At 37.2% G+C, this 17,227-nt stretch overlaps 5 protein-coding genes across 6 annotated transcripts; 2 read left to right on the forward strand and 3 right to left on the reverse strand.

The window, feature by feature from the left end:
• Positions 1–3,505: 3,505 nt before the first annotated feature.
• LOC9307404 lies at positions 3,506–5,313 on the forward strand. The gene is made up of 6 exons (XM_021022501.1): positions 3,506–3,657; positions 3,883–3,959; positions 4,033–4,138; positions 4,238–4,333; positions 4,428–4,580; positions 4,654–5,313. The coding sequence occupies exons 1-6, from the start codon at positions 3,655–3,657 to the stop codon at positions 5,170–5,172; spliced, it is 954 nt and encodes a 317-aa protein (XP_020878160.1). The 5' UTR covers positions 3,506–3,654; the 3' UTR covers positions 5,173–5,313.
• A 578-nt stretch (positions 5,314–5,891) lies between these two features.
• LOC9307406 (eukaryotic translation initiation factor 5B) lies at positions 5,892–7,456 on the reverse strand. Of its 2 annotated transcripts, none has more exons than XM_021022504.1 (4): positions 7,293–7,456; positions 6,477–6,965; positions 6,286–6,359; positions 5,892–6,204 (listed from the first exon to the last, which is right to left on the reverse strand). In XM_021022504.1, exons 1-4 carry the CDS (start codon positions 7,380–7,382, stop codon positions 6,171–6,173), a joined length of 687 nt encoding a protein of 228 aa, XP_020878163.1. In that variant the 5' UTR covers positions 7,383–7,456; the 3' UTR covers positions 5,892–6,170. The 2 variants fall into 2 exon arrangements, with proteins under 2 accessions (XP_020878163.1, XP_002873363.1); XM_002873317.2 differs by having other exon boundaries at positions 6,286–6,405; positions 7,293–7,455.
• A 759-nt stretch (positions 7,457–8,215) lies between these two features.
• On the reverse strand, positions 8,216–8,967 carry LOC110227636 (eukaryotic translation initiation factor 5B-like). The gene is made up of 3 exons (XM_021022507.1): positions 8,805–8,967; positions 8,612–8,731; positions 8,216–8,537 (listed from the first exon to the last, which is right to left on the reverse strand). The coding sequence occupies exons 1-3, from the start codon at positions 8,877–8,879 to the stop codon at positions 8,409–8,411; spliced, it is 324 nt and encodes a 107-aa protein (XP_020878166.1). The 5' UTR covers positions 8,880–8,967; the 3' UTR covers positions 8,216–8,408.
• Positions 8,874–10,244, forward strand: LOC9309432. The gene is made up of 6 exons (XM_002871290.2): positions 8,874–9,026; positions 9,147–9,217; positions 9,347–9,460; positions 9,579–9,679; positions 9,944–9,989; positions 10,146–10,244. The coding sequence occupies exons 1-6, from the start codon at positions 8,891–8,893 to the stop codon at positions 10,194–10,196; spliced, it is 519 nt and encodes a 172-aa protein (XP_002871336.2). The 5' UTR covers positions 8,874–8,890; the 3' UTR covers positions 10,197–10,244.
• Positions 10,245–10,284: 40 nt separating this feature from the next.
• Positions 10,285–16,579, reverse strand: LOC9307407. The gene is given in 13 exon segments (XM_021022508.1): positions 10,285–10,476; positions 10,575–10,821; positions 10,898–11,008; positions 11,147–11,215; positions 12,643–12,755; positions 12,886–12,980; positions 13,123–13,221; positions 13,305–13,365; positions 13,576–13,751; positions 14,179–14,186; positions 14,629–14,840; positions 14,842–16,357; positions 16,450–16,579. Coding segments are annotated over 12 exon segments (2,748 nt in total). The 5' UTR covers positions 16,288–16,357; positions 16,450–16,579; the 3' UTR covers positions 10,285–10,365.
• Positions 16,580–17,227: the final 648 nt, after the last annotated feature.

Consider the following 17,227-nt stretch of genomic DNA (forward strand, 5'->3'; position numbering starts at 1 on the left):
GCAACGGATTAAGAGTGTTAAAGCCATCAATGAGCACAGAGGCAACCGAGATACCTGACATCCCATCTTCCATTCCTAATGTTTCTTGGCGATCTCCGCTGAAGATGGCCATCATCAACTCTGGCATAGACTGCTTGTCATAATGTTTACTACCGGTTCAAAAACACTTAAATCAGGCATAAGCTGCTTGTCATCATTCTTCCTCACACACTGGTTTAAAAAAACACTAATCGGTTGTCGCCAAATGAGACAACAGTGGAGGGATGTTTTCACTTCCAAGCAGTTGTGTTGACATGAGAGCTTCTCCATGTTGGATTTCATGCTATTGCAGAGATAAGAACTTGAATTTCAACAAAATTTACAACTACTTTTTTCAGACGACTCCTTTAGGACAAGATTATCACTCATGGGATATGAATGAGTATATATCAACAGCTTTACGATCGAAATTTTATTCACAAATAATGCAAGGAATCATCGTCATTCGTCATCACTTTATCTTCAATCTTTCCTATTGCCAGTTGTATCTCTATACTATTAAAAGAGAAGTACAAATGCAAATGGGTCGGGTCAAAATCAGAAAATTGACCCAAAATTCTGAAATCGGATCTTTGAATTTTTTTTGGAATATGATTTCTAATTAATATTTAATAATGAAAAATCGAACTAAAATATTGAAATCAAATAAAATATGATTGTATTTATGCTAATTCCATAACAATCAACGTTTTGTCATTAATTTTGTTTATTTTAGCCAATTAGCATTAATTGAAAGATATCTTACTTGCTTCAAAAGATTTCTAGAAAATTTATCACAACTAACCCATCTATTTTATAAATTAAATAGATATTTTTATTTTGGTCGTGTAAATTAAATAGATATGAAATCCATGTAACTAATTTTAATTTAATTAAATTAAACGAAATTCTGGTATTTTCATACTGATAGCTTACCAAAGAAGTTTAATTTTAAAATTATAAAGATTTCTTGAATATGATTTTTAGAATTATTCAACAAGATGATAAATATTTATTAAATTTTGCGAATCATGAAAAATAATAATTAATTTTTAATCGTTATATTTCACTTTTCAAAGTTTCAATCTCTCATCTAAGAAATAGGATATAGATTCTATTATTCCTATGTCCAAACTCTATTTTGTTGTATGACTAAATAATATTTCCACTAGAGCTGTCAAAGCGAGTTGATTCGTCCCGTTAAGCCCGTTTTGTGATAGGCAAAATATATTTTGACATATGGTTAGTTGGTCCACACGACCCGCATATAGCATATATGAAACACAAATCCGTCCCGCGAATGTATGCTGATTTGCGGGGTTGTCCGTGGATTTTGTTTAAATAATTTTAAACTAATGAAAATTTAAAATACTACTAAAACTAGGATCGGACCCGCGGTCCACCGCGGGAGAATATTGATTTACATACGTTGATTTTAATATTGTGCGTGTTTTTAGTAGAACGAATCGTTTAGTGTACTTATAAATATTCCTAATAACAAATTGTAAAGAAAATATTAAATTGTTTATAATTAAACCAATCATATTAATTATGATTTACAAAATGGAATTTTGTAGAATTCAAAAATTAGATGAATCATGGGAATTAAAGCAGTCAAAATAGGTCAAAAACCACGGGTCGAGTCCAAATCATCTCACTATTGGGCAGATTTGGGAAAATATATTAAACCCGCAAATAAGCGGGCCACATGGATTGATTCGCAGTGGGTCATCGGTTTTCATCTGCGGGTTGGCGGATCAACCCGCATGATAGTATTTATTGATAAAAATATAATTTATTCAACATGTGGTAGTTTAAAAAACTTTTAATAAATGAAATTATAATATTTATAAATATAATGATATAAAAGATTATTATCTCTAAATTTTTTCTAATTTATTTATTTTAGTAGAATTTAAAATTTTGGTTACTCTAAAATTATTTAAACAAAATCCACGGATAACCCCGCAAATCAGCATACATTCGCGCGACGGGTTTGTGTTTCATATATGCTACCCGCGGGTCGTGCGGACAGACTAACTACATGCCAAAATATATTTTGCCTATTGCAAAACAGGTTTAACGGGATGAATCAACTCGTTTTGACAGCTCTAATGGAAATATTATTTAGTCATACAACACAATGGAGTTTGGACATAGGAATAATAGAATATGTATCTTATTTGTTAGATGAGAGATTGAAAGGTGAAATATAATGATTAAAAATAATTAATATTTTTCATGATTCAAAAAATTTAATAAATATTTATCATCTTGTTGAATAATTCTAAAAATCATATTCAAGACATCTTTATAATTTGAAAATTAAACTTCTTTGGTAAGCTATAAGTATGAAAATACCATAATTTCGATTTAATCTAATTAAATTAAAATTAGTTACATAGATTTCATATCTATTTAATTTACATGACCAAAATAAAAAAAATCTATTTAATTTATAAAATAGATGGGTTAGTTGTGATAAATTTACTAGAAATCTCTAGAAGCAAGTAAGATATCTTTTAATTAATGATAACTGGCTAAAATAAGCAAAATTAATGAGAAAAACGTTGATTATTATGGAATTAGTTCCAAAAGTATATGAACAAATATATTATACGTAACTAATGTATAATATTGTTCGGAATATGATTTTATAATTAGTTACCATAAGTACAATCAAATTTTATTTGATTTCCATAAACATTTGATTTTAGTTCGATTTTTCATTATTAATTCGAATTTATATTCCAAAATTTTCAAAGATCCGATTTCGAATTTCGGGTCAATTTTCTGATTTTGATCCGACCCATTTATATTTGTACTTCTCTTTTAATAGTATAGAGATAAATAAAAAAAAAAATTAGAGGAAATAATTTTATATCTCAGTATATTTATAAATATTATAATTTCATTTATTAAAAGTTTTTAAATTACCAAATGTTGAATAAATTATACTTTTATCAATAAATACTAACATGCGGGCTGATCCGCCAACCCGCGGACGAAAACCGATTAAAACCTATGATCCACTACGAATCAATCCGTGTGGCCCGTTTATTTACGGGTTTAATATATTTTCACAAATATGCCCCATAGTGAGATTATTTGGGCTCGACCCACGGTTTTTGACTTATTTTTACTGCTCTAATTCCTATGAATCATCTAATTTTAGAATTCTAAAACATAAAATTCTATTTTTAATCATAATTAATATGATCGGTTTAATTATAAACAATTTAACATTTTCTCTACAATTCGTTATTATGAATATTTATAAGTACACTACCCGATTCGCTCAACTTAAAACACGCACTATTAAAATCAACGTATGTAAACCAATATTCTTCCGCGGTGGACCGCGGGTCCGATCAGTAATTAATTTAAATTAAACTCCGGTCTGGGCGAGGGGGCTTGACTTTGGGCTCCGGTCTAAAAGGGCGAGGTTTCAAATCCCGCAGATGTCAAATGTTTTCACAATTTTTTCGTTTTTAATTTTAAAACGATCAGGGCGCAGGGGCCTATCTATAATATATACATCAAAACCCTAATTTTACATTTGTCGCCTGCAGCTCTCAGCGAAGAAGAAAATCCCTAAACCCTACCGTCTCCGCTTCGTCTCATCCGTCTGTAAAAATGGTAATCTCCTTCGCTCCATTCCCTTTCCCACTCCATTGAACTTCTTAGATTACAAATTTCGTCTCGTAGCTAGATTCCGATACTCCAACAATTTGTGTTTCTTCCTTATATCTCAAATTGGGGGTTTACAAGATTGCCTTACGTTGCTGAAGTTAATTTAGCAATGTTGAACTCGTTGCTATTTTGAACTCACATTACACTTTTATTGTCTACTTTGGTGGCCAGGAATCAACTGCTGCCATTGAGAAAATTAAGCAGATTGTTTTCATCAACCCGAGATTACATCCACGATTGCCTTTAAGGTTTGATGCTGTCGCATTAGCTCTACACAATAGTTAATAGATTTAGCTTATAGCCCCTGCGTTTATGTCACAGTAAGTTGGAATTTGCTGTGTCGCAAGCAATTGAGACCGTTGTTCCTGAGTTTCTCAAGATGTCCGTAAGTCATGCACTCCAGAAAACCAAAGCTCATGTTTTGATGGTTAGTCTATCTCACTTGATGTTTTGGATTCTACTACTATCTAGTCTATTGTGCATCTGGTAACTCACATGGGTTTTCTTTTCCTCCATTTTTTTTTAGGCTTATCCCTTAGGAACGGATGACCTCCGGAGAAATAATGCAGCACATATGATGGCCACTTCTTTAGCTCAAAGATATGCGAATGATTTTTGCAATGTATGTCTAGCCTTAATTTAACCATGTACTAAGTTTATGGTAAAATATGTTGTCTTTGGATTAACCGACCTAAATTATGTCTGTCTCTTCTAAGGAACCTTTACGTGGATGGATGTTTAGCTTTCTCCATGGTTCATTTCAGCAGCCATGCATTCCATATGAAACTCGGTGCAGAATTGTGGACTCTATCATCAGTGAAAACCTTGAATCTATTTGCGTGGGCATCCAAGAAATTGCCAGAACAGAGGTTTGTTTCGGTTTCTAAGTCCTATTTGGATTTTGGGTGTTGCAACATATTATATATGTGATACATATGGCAGGTAGTGCGTGATATTGAAGCTCAAGTTAGGTCATGGATTCATTCAAACATTGCTGAGGAGAAGATCATGGCCATAAAGGATAATTTGAAGGCAAACATTTCTGTGAGTGAGATGAAGAATCTACTCGATTCGCGTTTTGGGTTTGTGGGAGACAAATATGAAGCTTTGTTGGAGGCTATTTTTAGTGGGGTGGAGAAAGGCTTTGCAAAGGTTCTTCAGGAGAAGAAGAGCTATTTACTTGCCGTCATGGAACCGATGTCCGAAGGTTTTCTTCTTCAAGCTATAGAGAATTATTTCAAGAAAAGATGCTCGGTGTCATTCAAGGAAGAACTGCCAATGGTGTTTAAGTGTCTTGTTAATGATCCTAGTCTTGTGGAGCGTGATGATTTAATCTCGCACATTAAAGACTTGAAGGATGAAACTGAAGCCACTACTTCAATTTGGCAATCTGTGAAGAATCTGCTTGAGAGAAGACGTCAGGGTGTTACTGTTCAAGGTAGAATCACATGGATTGGTTGACCATGGCCAGAATTAGTCTAAACTTGAATCTGAATACATTGAATATTTATTTTGCTTCTGTTTTCTTTCTAAATGTGGTTCCATGTATTCAAAAAGGTTTCGTTTTCTTGCATTAAGCAGTCAATCTTTTATTTTGCGTTCCGCCCAAAACACCACACTTTCAATTTCATTTTCGCAGCTTCTGCTTCGTTTGCGTCGGCTAGACCTTTACGGTTGCTTCATTCTCAGTTTTTTGATCCGGGTTTGGGTCCGATTCGTTCTGCTGCACTGCTCTAATCACTGCCTATGCGAAGCTAGGAGCATCGTGTTGTGCGCGCAGAGGGTTCGACGAAATGTCTAGCTGAGATGTACCCGTGTGGAATGCAATGATCACGGGTTACCAAAAACGAGGTGATATGAAGGCGGCGATGGAGTTGTTCGATTCAGTTCCTCGTAAGAACGTAACCTCGTGGACCACCGTCATTTCTGGGTTTTCTCAGAACGGGAATTACTCTGAAGCTTTAACCATGTTTTTGTGTATGGAGAAATACAAATCCGTGAAACCAAACCATATTACTCTAGTATCCAGGAGGGACGCGGTCGTCTTGTGTTACCTCAAGTGCGTTTTCAGTATCGAATAATCTATGGGGTCAAGTTACCTGCTTTATGCAAGATCTATCTGATGTTATAAATTACTAGGTTATGAGCTCAGTTTCAACAAAAATATTAAACATCTGATGTTGTTCGTTTATCTCTATTTCCATGCTTTTGGCCTCTGTTTCAAAGACTTGTTGTTCATATATATCATCAACGAATGTAAATATTTCCAGGATGAGATAATGTTAAGCGTTAACAAGAAATAACTAACTAAAGCACCGAGAAAATGACATAACCAGAGGATGAGATTTTTGTTCGACCCAGTCATTAGCTTGGAATGATGGAATGGGCAAAATGGTAGATAGATCTTCTAGGGATGCGACTGACAAGAACATCTGCAACGTCAAAATCTCTTCCCAACATCAACTGTTTTGTTTTGGGGTCTGCTGCAACAATCTACATGACAAGGAACCAAGTAAATCAAATAATTACCCATGCTTGAAGAAGATGTGGGATGATAAAATCTTATCAACACACCTTGATAATGACCTTGTCGCCTTGGCTTGCAACCTTGACAGGTTGCTGGTCCTTGTCAATCCATGCAACCCGTCCTATATTGATGAAAGCTTTGTGAGGAATGCATAATGGAGTCCCTACCTGAAGCAAAAGCAAAAGTAAAAAAAACAAAATTCTAGCTAGAAGAATAAAGCGAAGAAAAGCAAGCATACCCTAAGAGAACCCTCAACAACATAAACTCCAACGAGAATTGGGTCTTCCTTGTTGAGCACACACTTGGGTAACATGGAGAGGACGCATGGTAAGACTACTTCATCACTCACTGCCCTGTCCTCTCGCAGCAGCTCACTGCCACTGGTGGTATACTCCCGAAACAGTCGGCAGAGTTGTTCAATGGAGTCACCACAGATTACTTTGACTCCCAATGCTTGTGCTACTTGACTGGCCTTTAGAGTCAACTCGACTTGAAAAGCGAGGACAGTGGCAAACTGTAGTTTACGGGCCTTGAAGATATCCCCAGGGGTTACAGGTCCAACGCCAAGAGCACTGACAGGAATAGCCACCTCCGGGGATGTCAAGCACTCGACCAACCCTTTCAAGGACATGAAAGTAGAGGCTATAACATAAACTCCCTCCCCATGCTTGTTCAAACTTGCTATCACAGATGTCATTGCATCTTGCAGCTTTTCCAACTCCCGTTGCTTAAACCACATGCCACATATAGACAGAAACAAAAACCTTTAAGAGAGGGTTTTTTCCCTTATGTTGGAAGTCGAAAACTATATATCTAAAACGGGACAGTAAATTCCGTAAACTATATAAATTTTAACATGAAGATTCAAACTGCAATCATTTCTAAAGAGAAGCCATTCCAAGTCGAAAACTATATATCTAAAACGGGACAGTATTACCCCAAATAATAATATATAGGATAGGATGCTCGCTCACATCTGATCAATCGTACAAATTCTACATTCGTAGAGATACAGATACGGATCGGAGAAACCAGATTGAACCAAAATAATTACCTTCTTTCTTAGCTCTCCGTTCCAATCTGCTCCTTCTCGCATCTCATACCCAACTGCTAAACGTCGGAACCACGACAGAGCTCGATCCATTGATTTAGCTAAAGCGAAGCAAAAAGATCAAAGATAAAAAAAAAAGATGGAATGAGAGAAGAATAAGAACTTTTTCGAACAATATATAAGCGGATCAAACATCGTCGGGGAAAACCTAATTAATGAAATCTCTTTTCTTTTTTAAGGCCAATGGGCCCAACAAATTTCTTGTAGGCCCATTTTAAACGTTCTCCAACAAATTTCTTTTAGGCTCATTTCTCTCATTAGACTGAAAGAACGCCTCAACTCCAACTCTCGAAGAACATCAGAAAATTCCAGACCACCGATCCGTCGACGTTGCTAGGTTAGGCGACACGGTGATGATCAAGGTAGGTTTGAGATTATCTCAAAACAAATAATACTATAGCTAGCTTTATCTTAGTATATATATAATTGGCTTTCGTTTGCTATTACACAGATTGTTGCATCAAACCCGGAAGAACGAGGACTTAGCTTTGGAAGCCATTTTGACATTAGTGATGATATCCTTGTCAGTCACGTTTCTAGGAGATCTATTAATGTGCTCAAATCTCGTTACAGGGTAGGTCTAGCTAGATCTCCCACCTTGCTAACAAAATAACTCTTTTTAATCCTTGTATCCCAATTGCTAACTGAAATTAATTTAATTTCTGCAGGCCCTGGTATCCAGGAGGGACGTGCTCGTCTTGTGTAATCTCAAGTGCGTTTTCAGTATCGAATAATCCATGGGGTCAAGTTACCTGCTTTGTGCAAGTCTATCTATCTGATGTTATAAATTACTAGGTCAGTTATGAGCAACAAAAATATTAAACATCTAATGTTGTTCGTTTATCTCTGTTTCCATGCTTTTGGCCTCTGTTTCAAAGACTTGTTGTTCATATATATCATCAACTTCTTTTCTAACCGGAGAAAGAAGAGAACAAAATAGAGGGGGAGAATGTAAATATTTCCAGGATGAGATAATGTTAAGCGTTAACAAGAAATAACTAACTAAAGCACCGAGAAAATGACATAACCAGAGGATGAGATTTTTGTTCGACCCAGTCATTAGCTTGGAATGATGGAATGGGCCACATGGTAGATAGATCTTCTAGGGATGCGACTGACAAGAACATCTCCAACGTCAAAATCTCTTCCCAACATCAACTGTTTTGTTTTGGGGTCTGCTGCAACAATCTACATGACAAAGTAAATCAATTAATTACCCATGCTTGAAGATGATGTGGGATGATAAAATCTTCTAAACATACCTTGATAATCACCTTGTCGCCTTGGCTTGCAACCTTGACAGGTTGCTGGTCCTTGTCAATCCATGCAACCCGTCCTATATTGATGAAAGCTTTGTGTGGAATGCATAATGGAGTCCCTACCTGAAGCAAAAAGTTAAAAAAAAAAACACCGAGATTCTAGCTAGAAGAATAAAGCGAAGAAAAGCAAGCATACCCTGACAGAACCCTCAACAACATAAACTCCCACGAGAATTGGGTCTTCCTTGTTGAGCACACACTTGGGTAACATGGAGAGGACGCATGGTAAGACTGCTTCATCACTCACTGCCCTGTCCTCTCGCAGCAGCTCACTGCCACTGGTGGTATACTCCCGAAACAGTCGGCTCCTTTAGATCTGATTATTCAATTCTAGCTCCTTTAGATCTGAGCGTTTCTGGTAAATAATAAGAAAATTTCTTGTAAAGCTTACTTTGCAGTTAGTATTCTTAGATACTGCAGGGATTGCCGCTTATTCTGTGAGTTATCTGGTGAATGGTTTCCTCTTCTATTTTCACAGATCCGGAGATGCAGAGTCATATAGAGAAGAGTCTTTATAACGGTCATGCTTTATTCAAAGTCTCCTATTCGGTATGCCAGTTCTCTTATTTCATCTTTTACAATTTTGTTCTTTGGTTTCCCTGCATATACCTCCTCTCTGTTACTCTCTCACTTGTACGCGTATTGCTTTTTTACTATGTGTTCTCTCTTTTGAAACAGATTGGTTATATGGATATATGGGAAGCAGCTACCTTGTCTATTAAGAAAGAAGGCTACAGCATCAAACCTACTAATGACCCTGTAATTACAGAAAAGTTCTCCTCTTCTACTAATGTAAGAGTCTTGCCTTATTTGCCCCTTTTTGTTAGAAATGTAATATTGGCTGAATTATATGTTAACATACATACCTAAGAATGAACTAATATTGTGATCTTTCTGATTCTGCTCCTAGATTGTGATTCCCTTTGATCAGCCTGCGGATTTTGTGATTATTGGTAGCGATGGCGTGGAGCATCTCTGTCGAGTGGGCAATGATGCAACAGATCTTAGCTGGTAAGTCTAAGTTGGCTTTCTTTGGATGAAGTAAAGTAGGTCAAAACGCCTACGTCGTTTAAATCAGGAATTTTTCGATGAAAATGGATGAAAGTGAAACTTGAATCATCAATAGTCTAAACTTAAATCTGAATACATTGAATAATATGCTCGTGTTTTCTATCTAAATGAAGTTGTTTAATGTGTTCCAAGTAAGTATTCATTGAAGTTTTCGGTTTCTTGTATTAAGCAGTCAATCTTCTGTTTTGTGTTTGTATTTGGCAGCTCAAGAGACACAATTGTGCTCACCCTTAGATTATTTCTTAAGAAGGTAATGCTGCAGACTGATAGCCATTTTATCTTGTGCGATAACATGGTTGATTCGTTTCCTTTCTAGCAAAGCATCACAATTTCAACATAATCATACAAATATTAGCTTTGTGAGAGAAGCAGTGGTTGATTGTTTGGTTTGCTGATTTGGTTGCAGGCTCTGCAGAGAAAGAAGGGGAAGAAAAAAGGATTTTTGTTTAACAAATGAGTTTTTGGTAAATAGTATTGTTGGCTCTTTTTTTTTTTTCTTCTCTGGCCTCTCCAGCTTTACAATATTAGAGATAGTCTTATGAACATGCCAAAGTAACTGTAGTCTCTAATCATAAATAAAATATAAAAAGTTTTGTGAGAAAAAAGCAAAGCATGAAAGGTTTTTTTTAGTTGGGCGAGAGAAAATGAACACGAGCAAGTGTGTACTCTTTTCCAGCAATCCAAACACCAGTTTGTGACCACTGTACATCTTCCCAATCAAGATTCTCCTCCAACACCTACTCCATTCCAATATCCATAACACATCATCATCATCAATTGTTTTATCAAGAAATTTACCAAACAAGAGTCAAATCGGAAAAAAAAAAATGTTAACCTCGATATGATCTGCAGGGAGTGGAACCCCAATAGACCGCATAAGCTTCTGCGGGAGAGGTTTCTTACAGCGTGACCAACGGAAAACATCGATTAAACTGTTGTCTGAATCTGTTTTGTCACCGTTTGTCAGATGGTTCTGTGACTTGTTATTATTATTATCCGTCTCCATAGCTTCATGCGATGATTGTTGTTGTGAGGCTTGGATTGCTTTGATGGTTTTCTCTCCAGCGAAACAGAGCTCATACCTTTTTGCATACACATATAAGATTCAGCCACTTATGACAATAATGTCGATAAAAGAAACATGTGATTAGTGGATACCTGCATGAATGAGTTTCTAAGTACAAAACTTCTCCTTTCTTCAAGCGGGCAGAGGTGAAAAGTGGCTTCTTGAGACCTTTATCAGCAACAATGCTTATGCTATATTTGATCCTGCAGACAAGTAGATCGATGCGTAAGTAAAACTGACCTTGCGTCTGATAACTTTTAGGTGACAAAGATTCCTGATAAACTTAGGAAATTCTGTGAATAATTCTATGAAGTATTGGGAAATTATTATCAGAGAGTTACCAAGGTTCATTGCAGAGATTGTATTGTATTGTGACTTCTCGTACAAACCTTTGTTGCCGCAGAGCATTCTACAGAACAGCAAACAAGTCGTCAGTGCTCGAAAGATATGAAATATGAGAAAACTATGCTATATGTATATAATCCTAGAGTTGTAAGAAGATTGCACAAAATGCTTGCAGTCAACAATACTGCAATCTGTCTGCAAATTTTAAATTCCAAATGAAGTGAAGAATGTGAACACTAAGAGGGCAGATATTTCCAAACTGGAAGGAAAATACCGAAGCTGCAGCTCTAGTGGTCATAGCCATTGGTGCGAGTGTTGGCTCCACAGTTGAGGAGTGTGTAAGAGAAGGCTCCAGTTCAATAGTTCCACCTCCTTTCTGGAATCATATCATCAGAAATTCCATAAGGATTTTAACACAAATTCACTTTAAACTGGATATTAAGCACATAGTGGGAGAAGATAGTCAAGGAAATTTAAAGGACAGATAATGACACTGTCAAATCACCTTCAGTATATAGCACCGCTCAACTCTGTAACTGCATCCGATTCCAGCTCCCCATGCTCGAGAACGGACATTGTTCCTTAGCTTGGAGGTGTAGTCTAACAAATATATCAGTTAAGTTGGAAGTTTGATAAAGGTTCTTTCTTGATATAAGACAGAGAGGAAATCAACATAGTATGAAGTTCCCATGGAAAGGTCAGCTAAAGGAATTAAAAGCAAGATAGAGGTAAGCTAACTTACAATCTTGTGACGGTAAGACTCTAATAGTAGTGCGCAACTCTTGCATTGTCGGTGGAGGAGGAGAAGCTGTGGGACGACAGTAACCTGTATGCATGAGAACTACATGACAGGTAGTGCAGAATCAGTGTCATGTTCGGACCAAACACGTATATTAATTGCAAAGATTCATTAGGACACGTACCAGCAACAAGATCGGAATCGTCTGTGTATATATCGGTTCCCCATAGCTGGCCACCTCTTACCTGCATAGACATTTCAAGAGATAAGGCACTACAGAACACAACAATTTTCTTTAAAGGCTTTTTATCTATTAAGAGGAAAAACAATAATGGTAATAAGATATTCAACAATAATTGCCCCTTCATCATATAGTATCGTATCACCCGCAGATTTTACTATATAGGCTCCAAATCTAATCAAGGGGGTATGCCTCTCTAAATGGTAAAGATAAAGGATTCTTCTAAGCAATGAGAAACTTAGAATTATGATTAAACGAGGAAGACAGAGACGTACCCTTCGTTGTCCTGACTCCGTGAGTGGACATGTTCGCGGTTCGTGGTTTGTGGGCTGCCTCTCGGTCTCAGCGCTCTCTTCCGCTGCTGAACTCCATAGTTGAAGGCATCCTTTTCCCTCTCTGTAGCTCCTTCACCCTCCAAACACCCATCTTCAGATTCTTTTTCACTGATTCTGCTACGCTTTTCAGCTCTTTCTGCCTCTGAATCACCATCCCTCTCTCTCCTTTTTTCCTCTGAAGCTGCAGCCCTGGTGGTCATAGATCTTTCAACAGCCATTGGTGCAAGTGTTGGCTCCACAGTTGAGGAGTGTGTAAGAGAAGGTTCCAGTTCAATAGTCCCACCTCCTTTCTGGAATCATATCATCAGAATTTCCATAAGGATTTTAACACAAATTCACTTTCAACTAGATATTATGCACATAGTGGGAGAAGATAATCAAGTAAATTAGAAGGACAGATAATGGCACATGTCAAATCACCTTCAGTATATAGCACCGCTCAACTCTGTAACTGCATCCGATTCCAGCTCCCCATGCTCGAGAACGGACATTGTTCCTTAGCTTGGAGGTGTAGTCTAACAAATATATCAGTTAAGTTGGAAGTTTGATAAAGGTTCTTTCTTGATATAAGACAGAGAGGAACTCAACATAGTATGAAGTTCCCGTGGAACAGTCAGTTAAAGGAATTAAAAGTAAGATAGAGGTAAGCTAACTTACAATCTTGTGACGGCAAGACTCTAATAGTAGTGCGCAGCTCTTGCATTGTAGGTGGAGGAGGAGAAGCTGTGGGACGACAGTAACCTGTATGCATGAGAACTGGGTGGCAGGTAGACCAGAATCAGTGCCATGTTCGGACCATACAAAGATATTAATTGCATAAGACTCATTAGGACATGTACCAGCAACAAGATCGGAATCGTCTGTGTATATATCTGTTCCCCATAGCTGGCCACCTCTTACCTGCACACGAGCCAAAGGTCTCAGCAAGCAACAAACAAGGGATGCTCTAAAGAGCCGTGTTTCCCAAATTAATAGGCGAAGTGAATTAAACAGATAAAAAGACTGGAACTAAAACTGTATGAGAAACTACAAGTCTACAACACTCAAGTTATCTGAAGAAAAACAATGAAAATGATTATGAGAAAAATTTGGGTAATATATTCGTCTTACTTGGCGATTTGTAGCAGTAACATGCTCAGCTGGAATCCTAACTTCAAGAGTGGGGCCATTATTTGCAAAATCACCGCTTTTATCAGGATGAGACAAATCATATTCTTTCCACAATTTAATCAGTTCTTGCATACATTCGCCAACTTTGTAAACAACAATCGACACCTCTGACTTGCCTGAATCATAAGTACAATAAAATTCAACAAGACCAAATTATTAAGTGCAAACAGATTAAAATTTGTAGAAAATAAAAGCAACAGAGAGATGATAAAAGTTCAAAATAAAGCCAGGGATATAAGTAACTTTTAGCAGCCAAAATCTCAAGTAGCATTAAGGATCAAACCGACTTTTAGGTCCATCTTTTTAGATCTTGAGGTTCTTTATATATTTGACATTCTACTGTGAGAGTAAAGAACAGTAACCTAAGGACGACCCTAAGAAGAAAACTTCGAAATAGATTGGTAATTGGTTATCAAGTACATGTGTGTTCGTAGATGACCATTTCAGTGATATGTAAAAGAAAATTTAACCGTTTTTTTTTACTATTGTTCTCCAAGCAGTGCAACTCCATCCTTTCTTGAGAATATAGAAATGAATGATTACCTTGTACTCTGCAAAATAAACACAATCAAACACGGATGATACATTAAAAGCCAGACTAGTAATTAAATAGAAAGTCTTGAGCTTAGCTAATACCCAACTTGTGTGGTAGAAGACATAATATTATTAACACAGATAGAAAATGAGCGGCGAGGAATCCAGAGAAAAATCAAATTTGGTTTTAAGAGATAAAACACTACAAAATACAAATATGATTGCACAATTGTCTTTAAAGGCTTTTTATCTATTAAGAGGAAAAACAATAATGGTAATAAGATATTCAACAATAATTGCCCCCTTCATCATATAGTATCGTATCACCCGCAGATTTTACTATAAAGGCTCCAAATTTAATCAAGGGGGTATGCGTCTCTAAATGGTAAAGATAAAGGATTCTTCTAAGCAATGAGAAACTTATAATTATGATTAAACGAGGAAGACAGAGAGACGCACCCATCGTTGTCCTGACTCCGTGAGAGGACATGGTCGCGGTTTGTGGTTTGTGGGCTGCCTCTCGGTCTCAGCGCTCTCTTCCGCTGCTGAACTCCATAATTGAAGGCATCCTTTTCCCTCTCAGTAGCTCCTTCACCCTCCAAACACCCATCTTCAGATTCTTTTTCACTGATTCTGCTGCGCTTTTCAGCTCTTTCTGCCTCTGAATCACCCACCATCCCTCTCTCTCCTTTTTTCCTTTGATTCTCTTTCGTCTTTTTCCCAATTATCCGGTTCGTTCTGCTTCTTCTGCTCTGGTGCCACATATTCCTGCTCTGATGGTTTGGCAGATGCTTCTCCCAACTCTTTCTCATTCTGCGAGATCTCTTTCTCAGCACCAGTCCTTGGCTCTCTTTTGATATGATCTTTATCTTTCTCTTTATTCCTTTCTCGATCTTTCTGCTCCATCCTCTCCCGTTCCCACCTATCGGATTCTCTTTCTTCTCTTCCAATCTCTTTGGGTTCACTCATGACACTACCAATAAGCACGGATCCTCGACGGTCATTTCTATCCTTATCTCGGTCCCCCCATTCTCGATGCTTTAACTCTTTTCTTTTCTTATCTTTGTCCTTAAATCTATCTTCGTTTTTTGCATCAACCTTGTTTTCTCCGACGGTTTCACGTCCCTCTAACTGGGGCCCCTCCACTGGCGCGGAGAGATCTTTAGGCCCAACCTCAGTTGGGCCTTGCGGATTACCGCGGGATACAACCCACGGATCCACATTTGCAGTCGAACCTTCAGCAACTCTCTTGCCTCTATGGTAATCCTTCTGCTCTTTCCAAGCCAAGTGAGCATGCCCGTCCTTTTCCATCTTAATCTCCGCCTTTTGTTCATTATAATTCTGATTCTCCCTATCAAATTTGGTATCCCTAGTATAGCTACCGGTATTACTTTTTCCGCTAAAATCATCCCCTGGACGCTCAAACTTGGCATCCCTGTCACTCTTAGGGCCCTGAATCTCCCTCTTAGTCTCGCCATACATCTCACTCCCATCATTCCTAGTATAGCTTCCAGTATTACCTTTTCCGCTAAAGTCGTCTACTGATCTATCAAACTTCACATCTCTGTCACTCTTAGGACCCTGAATCTCTCTCTTTGTCTCACCATAAATCTCTCTTCCATCACTCCTATTTTCTCTGTTCTCAACCCTAATTTCCCTACCATCCTTAGTACCATCTCTCGGTTCCATGGGCACAGGGGCGTGAGTCAAATGAGGATCACTAGAAGAAACAGTAGTGGGCAGGGACGGAGACCGATAGACAAGAGGGAGAGGAGAGCGTCTCTCTCCATCTCTAGGCTCACTTCTCGCAACCTTAACCACCGTTCTAGATTCAACCTCATAAGGAGCAGAAGCAGCAGCAGCAGCAAGTGGTGAATGAGAGTGAGAATGAGAATGGGGATGAGGAAGCGTGTGGAGGTGAGGTTGAGATTGAGGTTGGGGATGCTGATGGGGTTGTTGTTGATGGTGATGATGAACCTGAGCCGGTGGTGGCGTAACAGGCTGATGCGGCGATTTAGGGTAAGATCCAGAATCCTCGTGAGGGTATTTTGCTGCTGAAGAAGAAGAAGATGGATGAGTAACACCCTCTTCGTGAGATCTCTTTGGAACACCACTCATCACTCCCAAATTCACAAACCCAAAAAATCACTGATGCAACAGATAGAATTGCGCTTGATTATTACGCAACCTAGAGCAAAACACAGAATTTGAATCACCAGACTAACATTGAATCCCTAAAATGAACACAGAGACGAAGATTAAAAAAAAAGGATTTTTTACCAATTGAAACTGAAGCAGAGTACGAAGAAGCAAAGCCTTATGGATTTTTTGCCGCCGGGAAGAGTATAAATGCCAAACTGGATTCGGACTTTTGCCTCTCTGAGTTTTTTTTCCGTTCTCCTTGGTTTGCTGCTTAATTTTGGACAAATGTTTATTTTTCGCGTTAATATTTGCTTCTTGTCGTCGTGCACTTAGGTTTTATTTATTGCGGTTTTGCCCTCATACTTATTCAATCTTTCATTTTTTCTTAAAACTTTATATTAACTGAATTGTTAGATATACCATTAGATTTTATTGTTTTTTTATCTTGATTTCTACAGTACAATATTTTGTTATATCTCTATACTATTAAAAGAGAAGTACAAATGAAAATGGATTGGGTTAAAATCAGAAAATTGACCCGAAATTCTGAAATCGGATCTTTAAAATTTTTTTGGAATATAAATTCGAATTAATAATGAAAAATCGAAATAAAATCAAATATTTATGGAAATCAAATAAAATCTGATTGTACTTATGGTAACTAATAATAAAAGCATATTCCAAACAATATTATACATTAATTACGTATAATAAATTTGTTCATATATTTTTGGGACTAATTCCATAACAATCAACGTTTTTGTTATTAATTTCGCTCATTTTAGCCAATTATCATTAATTGAAAGATATTTTATTTGCTTCTAAAGATTTCTAGAAAATTTATCACAAATAACACATCTGTTTTATAAATTAAATTGATATTTTTATTTTGGTCGTGTAAATTAAATAGATAGTG

Source organism: Arabidopsis lyrata (assembly GCF_000004255.2).
Source record: "Arabidopsis lyrata subsp. lyrata unplaced genomic scaffold ARALYscaffold_6, whole genome shotgun sequence".
In the NCBI taxonomy this organism is placed as follows: domain Eukaryota; kingdom Viridiplantae; phylum Streptophyta; class Magnoliopsida; order Brassicales; family Brassicaceae; genus Arabidopsis; species Arabidopsis lyrata.

Excerpts from the sequence above, each read along its gene's own strand:
- LOC9307404 (XM_021022501.1), top strand. Across the intron at positions 4,139-4,237 it reads CCAAAGCTCATGTTTTGATG|GCTTATCCCTTAGGAACGGA; the intron begins GTTAGTCTATCT and ends ATTTTTTTTTAG. Across the intron at positions 4,581-4,653 it reads AAGAAATTGCCAGAACAGAG|GTAGTGCGTGATATTGAAGC; the intron begins GTTTGTTTCGGT and ends TACATATGGCAG.
- LOC9307406 (XM_002873317.2), bottom strand. The coding sequence starts at position 7,382 with ATGGATCGAGCTCTGTCGTGGTTCCGACGTTTAGCAGTTGGGTATGAG. Across the intron at positions 6,966-7,292 it reads ACGGAGAGCTAAGAAAGAAG|CAACGGGAGTTGGAAAAGCT; the intron begins GTAATTATTTTG and ends ATGTGGTTTAAG. Across the intron at positions 6,406-6,476 it reads TTGTTGAGGGTTCTCTTAGG|GTAGGGACTCCATTATGCAT; the intron begins GTATGCTTGCTT and ends CTTTTGCTTCAG.
- LOC110227636 (XM_021022507.1), bottom strand. The coding sequence starts at position 8,879 with ATGTTACCCAAGTGTGTGCTCAACAAGGAAGACCCAATTCTCGTGGGA. Across the intron at positions 8,732-8,804 it reads TTGTTGAGGGTTCTGTCAGG|GTAGGGACTCCATTATGCAT; the intron begins GTATGCTTGCTT and ends TTTTTGCTTCAG. Across the intron at positions 8,538-8,611 it reads GCGACAAGGTGATTATCAAG|ATTGTTGCAGCAGACCCCAA; the intron begins GTATGTTTAGAA and ends TTTGTCATGTAG.
- LOC9309432 (XM_002871290.2), top strand. The coding sequence starts at position 8,891 with ATGGTAAGACTGCTTCATCACTCACTGCCCTGTCCTCTCGCAGCAGCT. Across the intron at positions 9,027-9,146 it reads TTTAGATCTGAGCGTTTCTG|ATCCGGAGATGCAGAGTCAT; the intron begins GTAAATAATAAG and ends CTATTTTCACAG. Across the intron at positions 9,990-10,145 it reads TTAGATTATTTCTTAAGAAG|GCTCTGCAGAGAAAGAAGGG; the intron begins GTAATGCTGCAG and ends ATTTGGTTGCAG.